Source organism: Pseudophryne corroboree, chromosome 1 (assembly GCF_028390025.1).
Source record: "Pseudophryne corroboree isolate aPseCor3 chromosome 1, aPseCor3.hap2, whole genome shotgun sequence".
Taxonomy (NCBI): domain Eukaryota; kingdom Metazoa; phylum Chordata; class Amphibia; order Anura; family Myobatrachidae; genus Pseudophryne; species Pseudophryne corroboree.
In genome coordinates, this window is record NC_086444.1 from 482,439,960 (window position 1) to 482,452,827 (window position 12,868).

At 46.0% G+C, this 12,868-nt stretch overlaps 1 protein-coding gene across 4 annotated transcripts in view; it reads left to right on the forward strand.

Moving 5' to 3' along the window:
• Positions 1 to 12,868, forward strand: part of AGTPBP1 (ATP/GTP binding carboxypeptidase 1) — a 455,468-nt gene that overhangs the window by 351,515 nt on the left and 91,085 nt on the right. For all 4 annotated transcript variants that reach the window (XM_063913782.1, XM_063913781.1, XM_063913783.1 and 1 more), the window contains 2 exons: positions 919 to 1,050; positions 2,925 to 3,101. In XM_063913782.1, the coding sequence (XP_063769852.1) occupies positions 919 to 1,050; positions 2,925 to 3,101 (309 nt within the window). The remainder of the gene's footprint in view (positions 1 to 918; positions 1,051 to 2,924; positions 3,102 to 12,868) is intronic.

Here is a 12,868-nt window from a genome sequence, read left to right on the forward strand (position 1 = left end):
CGCATTCTATGGCAGGATTGCCGTTACCGAAATCGGTTAAGGCCCATTCCACTAGAAAAGTGGGCTCTTCTTGGGCGGCTGCCCGAGGGGTCTCTGCATTACAGTTGTGCCGAGCAGCTACTTGGTCGGGGTCTAACACCTTTGCAATGTTCTATAAGTTTGATACCCTAGCTGAGGAGGACCTCCTGTTTGCTCAATCGGTGCTGCAGAGTCATCCGCACTCTCCCGCCCGTTTGAGATCTTTGGTATAATCCCCATGGTCCTTACGGAGTCCCAGCATCCTCAAGGACGTTAGAGAAAATAAGATTTTACTTACCGGTAAATCTATTTCTCGTAGTCCGTAGAGGATGCTGGGCGTCCGTCCCAAGTGCGGACTTCTTCTGCAAGACTTGTATATAGTTATTGCTTACATAAGGGTTATGTTATAGTTTATCGGTTGAACCGTGGCTATGTTGTTGTTCATACTGTTAACTGTGTAGTTTATCACAAGTTATACGGTGTGATTGGTGTGGCTGGTATGGATCTCGCCCTTAGATTTACAAAAATCCTTCCTCATACTGTCTATCTCCTCTGGGCACAGTTTCCCTAACTGAGGTCTGGAGGAGGGTCATAGAGGGAGGAGCCAGTGCACACCCAGAGTCCAAAGCTTTCTTAAAGTGCCCTATCTCCTGCGGAGCCCGTCTATTCCCCATGGTCCTTACGGAGTCCCAGCATCCTCTACGGACTACGAGAAATAGATTTACCGGTAAGTAAAATCTTATTATTATATTTGGATTCCACTGTGTTCTGGAGCACAGTTGGGTTGTGATTTGTGTTTTGACAGTGGTCAGATTTCATTTTTTCGAAAAAGATGTTTACAACCCTTTTTATACACTTCAATCAATGTTTCTATGCCTTTATTTTGCTGTTTATGATCAGGTTTACTGTGACTACCATGGGCATTCTCGCAAGAAAAACGTATTCATGTATGGCTGCAGTATAAAGGAAACCATTTGGCACACAAATACCAGTGCTGCCTCGAGTGACATAGCAGAAGATACTGGATACAGAGTGAGTATAAACAAGTGGCTATATAATATTACTCTGATGCAGATTGTAGCCGTCCTGGCTAAATGCTACTGTAGTTTTAGCGCCACCCACCTTCATGTCATACAGACATCACTATGAAAATAAGGAATGTAATAGGCACTCACATGAGTTCTCATATATAGTAATGTCATAGCGGTGTGCAGTTTTTCCATGTAGGCATGTCATTAATGTAGTACCTAATGATGTTTGTAGTTAGGTTCCTGCATGTAACGGGTCTGTTGAAGCATTATCCTGCCACTTCCTAACAAAAGGCTATGGGAATAATGGAATGCTTACTGTAAATTGTAGCACGCCCACTTTGTAATACCAACTTGATCCCCAGGACAAAAATGGTTGGATATAATAGAAATAATACATTTCAATGCGCTTATAAAACATTAATTGTAGTAATCAAGTGTTACGTGTTATTTAAGGGAAGATGTATAAAAATATTATAGATACATCCTTAGGAGTTTTTAATATCTTGGGCAACTTAGAATACCTTTTTATTTTATAATTTATTTATCCTTAGAATATTCCTGTTTTATGCATTGTTTGTATAGTGTGAACAGAACTTATACTGGAGAAAAACTTCGGCTGCTACATTGTAGCACTTTGTGTACAGATTCAGAGACTCAGTCGCACACAGATATACAAGTGTCATATAGCAAATTAATCAGCACTGTCTCCTGGTATGTCCTAGCCCCAACGCGACTAAGATGCATTTTTGTAAAAAAAAAAAAAAAAAAAAAAGACGTAAAAATAAAGTAGAAAAGGTAGGCTGTTACTTTGTTTGATGTCATGTAGTGCAGTACACCTACTTCTGTAGAAGGCACCACAGTTTTGGCTTGTATTATGTTACACAAATTACAGTTTGAGTATTATCAATACCATCTATCAAGGGTGACCGCCATAAGCTAGCTCTACACACATTTCATATAGGAGCCTTTGAAAAGTTTGGGAGAACTAAATAGAGTTTTGGCTGTACTATATATTTCCTTTAACATGCAGACTTGATTTATAACTGGGACTTCCTAACAAAAAATCTTATAGTAATCTGAAACTATTGCCATCTTGTGGCCATTTTACAGATTTACATGGTCTTTTTTTTTTTTCTTTTTTTTTTGTTACAGTTCATTTAAGTGGGATCCGGTCTGAAGATCACTAATGTCTAGGGCGACCACTATAGGTCGACAGTCACTAGGTCGACAGGGTTTGAAGGTCAACAGGGTTTTTAGGTCGACATGTTCTAGGTCAAAAGGTCGACATGAGTTTTTCAAATTTGTTTTCTTTTTTTGAACTTTTTCATACTTAACGATCCACACGGACTACGATTGGAAATAGTAACCTTGCCCGAAACATGGCGAGTGAAGCGACACTGTGCACTAAGTCGGCTTCCCGGTCACTGTACGGAGAAAACGACACCAAAAAAACATGAAAAACTCATGTCGACCTTTTGACATGTCGACCTAGAACATGTCGACCTAGAAACCCTGTCGACCTAGACACTGTCGATCTAATGATCCACACCCCATTTAAGTACCTACACAATTTAAATATCTTTGTGTACTTTTCTTCTGTTTCTTTTTCATCTGAGTCTTGCAGCAAATGCTTCTCAATACAACTATTATTATTTTCATTATTAGAAAATACTTAATAATGTAGATCAGGGGTAGGCATCCTATGGCACTCCAGCTGTTGTGGAACTATATATCCCAGCATGCCCTGCCACAGTTTTAGCATGCCCTAGCAGCAAAATGGTGGCAGGTCATGCTGGCATTTGTAGTTACACAACAGATGATGTGTGGGTTTTAATTTAATTGCTTTTTATCTCCCGATTTGCTTTCCTTACCCAGACGCTACCTAAAGTTCTGAGCCAGCTTGCACCAGCATTTTCTCTGAGCAGCTGTAGTTTTGTGGTGGAAAAATCCAAAGAATCAACTGCTCGTGTTGTGGTGTGGAGAGAGCTGGGAGTCCAGAGGAGTTACACAATGGAGAGCACTCTGTGCGGCTGTGATATTGGACAGTACAAGGTATGACAAAGCAGCTCACTATGATAGCAATCATGACCACTGCAAACACAACCAGAACAGCAACACATGAGTAATGTCATTTGTGCGTGCTGGAAACAGATGAAAATCACTCTGTGTGACGTAGAGAGTGGTCATAAACCGTATTACAGCACAAACAGTCAGATGCATTGGCACCTCCATAAGTCAAGGCCACTCAGCTGACACTGGCTGCAGTGACGGTGGTTGGGAGTGGAATATGTTGCCCACATACCCCAACAAAACATCCCTCTGAGCCAAAAGCGACTCGCATAACAGTTTTGCCCCCATGCGATATGTAGTGAAACTTACTTTTTGGATACCCTGGTACTTAGCAGTGTATGCATCTTTCAGAATCTATTATCTCCAGATTATTGATACAATATTGCAAACATAAAAGTTAGGTATGCATCTAAGTGTGCATATCATTCATTCCCCACCTACTTAAGGTGGGTACACACTGGTCGATATTTGGGCCGTTCTCTTGAACGGCCGATATATCGTGGGTCCGTCGGCCAGTGTGTATGGCCGATACGTCTGTGAACTCCGTTGTTCACAGACGTATCGCGTCGGCCCCGCAGCACAGCCAGCGGCCAATATATCTACCGCCGACACACAACCGACAGCCAATATATCAGCGCGCCGCTGTGTCGGCCGACCGCCCGCACACATGCTGCGGCAGCCGGCGGTGATTGACAGCTGAACTGGGTGGGTGGCCGCCCAGTTCATGACGTCTGTCACCGACGGATCAATTGATCGGCAGATATATCTACCAGTGTGTACCCACCTTTAGTGTCCCACTGGGATGTGGATTATTTAATCTTTCCCTATATGTAAATATTTTAATATATCCAAGTCATTTTCGCAATTGTAATATAAATCACCATGGGCTCTGAAGTAGTAAATAGCCAATTTTCTGATTTGTTTGTTTATCTTTGTACGGTAACGATTACCTCTAACTTTAGCTAGAATAAGTATCCACTTTGTTTTGTTTTTACTTGTTATTGTATATGCAAATTGTTTTTTTGTTTTTTTTTTAATTCTGCTGAGAAGTTATAGATTTTGTATTCCCCATGTAGTTTTGTAAATAACCACTAGGGGGAGAGTTCTTCATTTGATTTTTACCTTCAATGTGATAGACGTTTAGGGTATATTGAAGTGTAAAGATATCAAGATATAATTATAATTTCTTAGGTTGTTTTTTGTGCATACTTCAATTAAGACACATACAGTATTAAATAGACAGGTGATTTGGTATTAATTGACATGAGAAGATGTAATTTTGTCCCACAATTCAAAATAAACTTTAATTTTTGTAGTTGGCCTAATTTGCCTTTGATTTTTATATAAGCATAACATATTATGGAGTAATGTTACTGCTGGACATTGGTATATTACTACTGCTGATGTTGATGACTTTCACTGATTTCTATGACCGGAGCTACAGATGCCCAGTCACTCTGCATACACGCTTGCTAAAAGTTCTGGCTGGTCCCCAGATTTTAAGCAATATAGCATTGCGGTTGGCGGTAATAACTGTGGTACTATGGGGATAATGCAGCGTTGAAAGCAAATCGGCCATAATTGCTTCCCCATTGAGTGCACAGAACGGAGTTGTATGCATTCTGTGAGTGGACCTCCCCTATCCATACTCTTGTTTTTATAGCCAGCATCATTATCAATGTGTACTTGCACCAGCCTTATCCCTAGATCAGTGGTTCTCAACCTCAACACAACTTTTCCCAACTGGTCACGTTATGAGGAAATCTGTAGAAGCAGGTGTGATAATTACTGAACCAGCAAATCAATTGTCCTGTGCATGATGAAAGAAGTCCAGAAAACATGATCTGTTGGTGGTACTTGAACACTGGAGTCGAGAACCACTGCCCTAGAACAAAAGGTATCTGAATTCAGGCATAATTCAGCAAGCACACCTCTCTGCATGTCTCACAATTCTATTGCCATACCTGCTCTATGTGAGAATGCCCGTTACACCCCAGTTATGCCCCTTCAGCCACTAATGGCTATATGTTTTGGTTTGGGTATGACTCTGCATTACCCATAGCTGTGTATACTTGGTTCTAGAGGATGTGCAGAGCAAAAGCACGCAAGATACGCTCTGCAAATGGACTTGCATTCAGCTCTGCATCAGTCTGTATACAATGTCTGACAAGTTCCTATAACAGAGCTTCGAGAACAAAAAATGGGGTGCGTCCCATTTTAAGAAGTAGGGATACCTACTACTTATCTAGACCGTGCAGCATATTCCTTGCAGATATTTAACCTGCGCCCCTGAAAATGATTTTTAAATGTTGGAAATTGTGCTGTACTCTGCTTTAGTTTCTTTGTAATGTAAAAAGGAAATTGATATCGCTATACAAACTCTCACAAGCCTGAAGCCAGGATGTTGCTCATTTCGCAGTACAGAGGCAGGACTTGTGCTGCCTGTCTGTGACATCTGCTTCTCTTTGTCCTGGAGTTAAAGGTTCTGCTTATGCTAAGCTAATACGTTGATTTGTAGATTTCTTTTTCCTGCTAAGAGCGCTTCCTATCTTAGTTTTTATATGCAGGCTTGCATGTAATTATGTTGGGAATTGTAGACCTCCGGACATTCAGGACAGTGTAGTTCTGGGTATTTCGTTTGCCAGCTTACACTAGAATAACAGGTAAAGTGACTTCATTTTTAAATGTAAACAATTTAGAATTTTGATTTCACATTTAACACCTACAACTTAATGTCTACATGGGCCTTCCTGCCATCATGCTTTATGAGGGATGCGGTCAAGATCCCGGCGGTCGGAATCCCAACACCGGGATTCCGACCGGCACAATCCCAACATATTCTCCCTCTGTGGGTGTCCACGACACCCACAGAGGGAGAATAAATTAGTGTGGCGAGCGCAGCGAGCCCTCAAGGGGCTGCGTTGCGCTCGCCCCCCTGTCGGGATTGTGCCGGTCTGGATCCCGGTGTCTGTATTCCGACTGCCGGGATACCGTCCGGCGGGATCTCGTACTGATTCCCTTTATGATCTTGCAATGTTCTGCACACTACACAGGTCTGTATAAGTGCCCCATCTGAGCTCTGTTTTCTCCAGCAGGGTCCACAGGATAACAATGGAATATGATGAAGCAACAGCGGCTTGGCACCAATCGATCAATGCTTTCCAGCCTCCCAGCATGCAACGGGCCCGTCCATATAACCCCACCTCCTGGCTCAGGCAAATCAGTTTTTTGTTTGGTGCGGCAGGAGCCGGACCATGGTCGGAGGGCTGCTGTTTTTTAACAGCCCTAAGCTTAGTTTATTTTTATAGTCTTACTAGTTTTTTCAGTGAACTTTCTAAACAGCGTCCTATACGTATATTAGAAAGAGTCGCTCCAACAACTCTCCGCCGGGTCGCGACAACGCTTACTCACGAGTACAGTGCTGTTTCGGCCGGCGTCTGTGTCTGATATACTAGCAGGTCCAGCAGACGTTACCAGGCTGTGGCCGGAGCACAGGGAGAAGGTAAGGCATCGGTTCCACTTAGCTAGATGGAATATGGACACACCCACACTGTTTTGGGAGGAGACTACCAAACAGTAGCTGACGCGGCTGCCACCACGGGTGCACCAGCGCTAGGCCTTAGGGACATAGGCTCCAGGAATAGCATGAGGCCGCGATCCCTAGGGTTGATGTCAGCAGGGGGAGTCAGACGCTCTCCTGGTCACCCATCCCCCGGTTCATGACCAGTTTCCTCCGGGTCTCCCGCCATGAACTGTTTCCTCGCTTCCGTCCCAGACGCTGTGCAGCATAGGCGGCTGTGTGACGGTCTCTTCTGTGTTCACTATAGGTTCATGGATCGGCAGTGTACACTAGTAGCGTCTGGATCTACTCAGCGTTCGCTAACGTATTGATCGATCCTGGAAGCAAGGTGAGTCTCCCTGTATCCCACTCTACTGAGCGCGGGTTATACAGCACTAAATCTCTATCTACTGTTTGAGTGCAAATAGTTAGATAAGTGCCTATTGCATATGAGTCTGTATACATTTACTTTCTTTCGCATTGGATCTGAATACGTTAGATCCATTTAAACATGATCAGTAATATGTTCTACATACTTAAAAATGTGTTTGTAGTTGATGATGTGCTCATATTGCTAATTATACTAATGTATAACATGTGACTGACTGCTAGTGTGATTGTTGACTTTACTATATGTCTGTCAGTTTGTTTTTCTGAGCCTCAATGCTGGTGCATGGGTAGGGTCAGATTGTATGTCACTTTAGAAAGTTTAAAGTGATTACAGTCACAAATTGTGTAGTACACTGAGAAAGTGCTGATTATTTATCATGTCTAAGAGCGGCAAAGGTGAGGAAGGTACACTCTCAGCAACACCAACACTCATATCATGTTTTTATCCTCTCAGGATCTGATTCAGGATGGTTTGTGTGCAAATTGTTTTAGTTTTCAGCAAAATACAAGGCAGATCCCTGTACAATGTCAGGTACAGATGGATCCACCTTGGGCTATGTTTGCACAGACCTTATCCAGTATAGCTGAACGGATAATTTCTACAGCTTCTGTACCAGGAATAGGTTACACTGTTAACCCTTACATGCAGCTCCCTATCTACGGTATATACACTGCTCAAAAAAATAAAGGGAACATTTAAACAACACATCCTAGATCTGAATGAATGAAATATTCTTATTAAATACTTTTCTCTGACGTCCTAGTGGATGCTGGGAACTCCGTAAGGACCATGGGGAATAGCGGCTCCGCAGGAGACTGGGCACATCTAAAGAAAGCTTTAGGACTATCTGGTGTGCACTGGTTCCTCCCCCTATGACCCTCCTCCAAGCCTCAGTTAGATTTTTGTGCCCGACCGAGCAGGGTGCAATCTAGGGGGCTCTCCTGAGCTTCTTAGATAAAAGTTAGTTTTAGGTTTTTTATTTTCAGTGAGACCTGCTGGCAACAGGCTCACTGCATCGAGGGACTAAGGGGAGAAGAAGCGAACCTGCCTGCTTGCAGCCAGCTTGGGCTTCTTAGGCTACTGGACACCATTAGCTCCAGAGGGATCGAACACAGGCCCAGCCTCGGAGTCCGGTCCCAGAGCCGCGCCGCCGGCCCCCTTACAGAGCCAGAAGCAAGAAGAGGTCCGGAAAATCGGCGGCAGAAGACATCAGTCTTCATCAAGGTAGCGCACAGCACCGCAGCTGTGCGCCATTGCTCCTCATGCACACCTCACACTGCGGTCACTGATGGGTGCAGGGCGCTGGGGGGGGCGCCCTGAGCAGCAATATTAACACCTTGGCTGGCAAAAATACATCACATATAACCCCCAGGGCTATATGGATGTACATTAACCCCTGCCAGAATCCATAAAAATGCGGGAGAAAAGTCAGCGAAAAAGGGGCGGAGCTATCTCCTTCAGCACACTGGCGCCATTTTTCCCTCACAGCTCCGTTGGAGGGAAGCTCCCTGGCTCTCCCCTGCAGTTAATACACTACAGAAAGGGTTAAAAAGAGAGGGGGGGCACAATTTAGGCGCAGTATACAATATATATGCAGCTATAAGGGAAAACACTTTTTTATAGGTGCTATCCCTGTGATATATAGCGCCCTGGTGTGTGCTGGCATACTCTCCCTCTGTCTCCCCAAAGGGCTTTGTGGGGTCCTGTCCTCTATCAGAGCATTCCCTGTGTGTGTGCTGTGTGTCGGTACGGCAGTGTCGACAGGTATGTGGAGGATAATGAGGTGGAGGCGGAGCGAATACCTGTAAATATGTTGTCACCCCCTGCGGGGTCGACACCGGTGTGGTTGAACTTATGGAAGGATTACGTGAAAGTGTCAACTCCTTACATAAAAGGTCGACGACATGGAACAGCCGGCTACTCAGCTTGTGCTTGTTCCAGCGTCTCAAATGTCATGGGGGGCTCTAAAATCGCCCGCTACCTCAGATAATAGACACAGATGTTGACACGGATACTGACTCCAGTGTCGACATCAATGAGACTGGTGTACCCTCCAAATAGGTCCACCCGTTACAGGATTGAGGCAATGAAAAATGTATTACACATTTATGATTATACCCCAGGTACCACATAAAAGGGTATTGTGTTTGGTGAGAGAAAACTATTAGTAGTTTTTCCTGCATCTGAGAAATTAAATGAGGTATGTGAGGAAGAGTGGTCTTCCCCCGGTAAGAAATTGATAATTTCTACAACGGTTATTGGCAGCATACCCTTTCCCGCCAGAGGATAGGTCACGCGGGGAAACACCCCATAGGGTAGATACAGCGCTTACACGCTTATCAGAAAAGGTGGCACTACCGTCTCCGGGTACGGCCGCCCTGAAGGAACCTGCTGATAGAAAGCAGGAGGTTACCCTATAAGATATGGTCACACACTAGGGCATTATATTGCGACCAGCCGTTGCTTCGGCATGGATGTGCAGTGCTCCCGCTGCGTGGTCAGATTCCCTGTCGGAAAATAACTATGGATAGGGACAATATTTTGCTGAAAATAGAGCATATAAAAGACGTGGTCTTATACATGCGTGCTGCACAGAGGGATATTTGCCGGCTGGCATCAAAAATAAGCGCTAGGTCCATTGCCGCCAGACGGGGGTTATGGACTTGGCATTGGTCAGGCGATGCCGGCTCGAATCGGCACATGGAAGTTGCCCTATAAGGGGGTAAAACTGTTTGGGGATAGTTTTTCAGACCTCGTTTCCACAGCTACTGCTGGGAAATTGATTTTTTTGCCACAGGCTACCCCACAACAAAAGAAAGCACCGTGTCATCAAGTACAGTCCTTTCGGCCCCAGAAAAGCAAGACGGCTAGAGGCTTATCCTTTCTGCCGAGAGGCAAAGGTAGAGGAAAAAGCTGCAACACACAGCTAGTTCCCAAGAGCAGAAGTCCTCCCTGCGTCCGGTGGTCCACAGCATGGTGCTGGGGCTGCTCAGGCGGACCCGGGTACGGTGGGGGCCCGTCTCAGATATTTCAGCGGACAGTGGGCTCTCTCACATGGATCCCTGGGTCCTTCAAGTAGTATCTCAGGGGTACAGGCTGGAGTTTGAGACGTTCTTCCCCCCGCCGTTTCCTAAAATCTGCCTTACCGGCACCTCCCTCTGCCAGGGAGACGGTGTTGGTGGATATTCAACACTATAATCACAACAAGTGATTGTCAAGGTGCCCCTCCTTCAGCAAGGAAGGGGTTACTCTTCCACAGTGGTTGTGGTACCGCAACGGTTCGGTGAGACCCATCTTGAAATTAAAATACTTGAACTTTTATATCAGAAGATTCAAGTTCAAGATGGAATCGCTCAGGGCGGTTATTACGAGCCTGGACGAGGGGGATTACAGGGTCTCCCTGGACATCAAGGATGCGTACCTGCATGTCCCCATTTACCCCCCTCACCAGGAGTACCTCAGATATGTGGTACAGGACTGTCACTATCAGTTCCAGACGCGGCCGTTGGAGTTGTCCACGGCACCGAAGGTCTTTACCTAGGTAATGGCCGAAGTGATGATACTCCTTCGAAAGAAGGAAGTTTTTATTATCCCGTACTTGGACGATCTCCTGATAAAGGCGAGGTCCAAAGAACAGTTGGTAGTGGGGGTAGCACTCTCTCGGGAAGTACTACAACAGCACGACTGGATTCTCAATATTCCAAAGTCACAGCTGGTCCCGACGACACGTCTTCTGTTCCTGGGAATGTTTCTGAACGCAGACCAGAAAAGAGTGTTTCTTCCAGTGGAAAAAGCCGAGGAGTTGTCATCTCTAGTCAGAGAAATCCTAAAACCAGGACAGGTGTCGGTACATCAATGCACACGAGTCCTGGGAAAAATGGTAGCTTCGTACGAAGCATAATTCCATTCGGAAGACTCCACGCAAGGACGTTCCAGTGGGACCTGTGGGACTAATGGTCCGGCTCCCATCTACAGATACAACAGCGGATAACCCTGTCAGCAAGAAACAGGGTGTCGCTGCTGTGGTGGCTGCAGAGGGCTCATCTACTAGAGGGCCGCAGATTCGGAATACAGGACTGGGTCCTGGTGACCACGGATGCCAGCCTTCGGGGCTGGGGTGCAGTCACACAGGGAAGAAATTTCCAAGGAGATTTCGCTTCACATAAATATTCTGCAGCTAAGGGCCATTTACAATGCCCTAAGCCAAGCAAGGCCCCTGCTTCAGAACCAGCCGGTACTGATCCAATCAGACGACATCATGGCGGTCGCCCATGTAAACAGACAGGGCGGCACAAGAAGCAGGATGGCGATGGCAGAAGCCACAAGGATTCTCCGATGGGCGACCTACACCCAGGAGAATGGGGACTTCATCCAGAAGTTTTCCAAATGCGGGTAAACCGTTGGGAATGACCACGGGTGGACATGATGGCGTCCCGCCTCAACAAGAAGTTGAAAAGATATTGCGCCAGGTCAAGGGACCCTCAGGCGATCGCTGGGGACGCTCTAGTGACACCGTGGGTGTACCAGTCGGTTTATGTGTCTCCTCCTCTACCTCTCATACCCAAGGTACTGAGAATAATAAGAAGGCGAGGAGTGAAAACCATACTCGGGGTTCTGGATTGGCCATGAAGAGCTTGGTACCCGGAACTTCAAGAGATGCTGGCAGAGGACCCTTGGCCTCTGCCGCTCAGACAAGACCTGCTGCAGCAGGGACCCTGTCTGTTCCAAGACTTACCGCGGCTGCGTTTGACGGCATGGCGGTAGAACACCGGATCCTAAAAGAAAAGGGTATTCCGAAGGAAGTCATCCCTTTGCTGATCATAGCCAGGAAGGATGTCACCGCAAGACATTATCGCCGCGTTTGGCGAAAATTTGTTGCTTGGTGGGAGGCCATGAAGGCCCCGACGGAGGAATTTCAACTATGTCGATTCCTGCACTTCCTGCAAGCAGGGGTGACGTTTGGGCCTCAAATTGGGGTCCATCAAGGTCCAGATTTCGGCTCTGTCGATTTTCTTCTAGAAAGAACTGGCTTCACTGCCTGAAGTTCAGACTTTGGTTAAAGGAGTACTACATATTCAGCCTCCTTTTGTGCCTCCTGTGGCACTTTTTGGATCTCAACGTGGTGTTGGATTTCCTAAAGTCGCATTGGTTGAGCCACTTAAAACCATGGAGCTAAAGTATCTCGCGTGGAAAGTGGTCATGCTGTTGGCCTTGGCCAGGCGTGTGTCAGAATTGGCGGCTTTGTCATGTAAAAGGCCTTATCTGATTTTCTATATGGATAGGGCAGAGTTGAGGACTCGTCCTCAGTTTCTCCCGAAGGTGGTCTCAGGTTTTCACTTGAACCAACCTATTGTGGTGCCTGCGGCTACTGGGGACTTGGAGGATTCCAAGTTGCTGGACGTAGTCAGGGCCCTGAAAATTTTATTTTTCCAGGACGGCTGGAGTCAGGAAAACTGACTCGCTGTTTATCCTGATGGCACCCAAAAAGCTGGGTGCTCCTGCTTCTAAGCAGTCTATTGCGCGCTGTATTTGTAGCACTATTCAGCTGGCGCATTCTGCGGTAGGATTACCGCAGCCTAAATCGATAAAAGCCCATTCCACAAGGACGGTGGGCTCATCTTGGGCGGCTGCCCGAGGGGTCTCGGCTTTACAACTTTGCCGAGCAGCTACTTGGTCAGGGGCAAACACGTTTGCAAAATTCTACGAATTTGATACCCTGGCTGAGGAGGACCTGGAGTTCTCTCATTCGGTGCTGCAGAGTCATCCGCACTCTCCCGCCCGTTTGGGAGCTTTGGTATA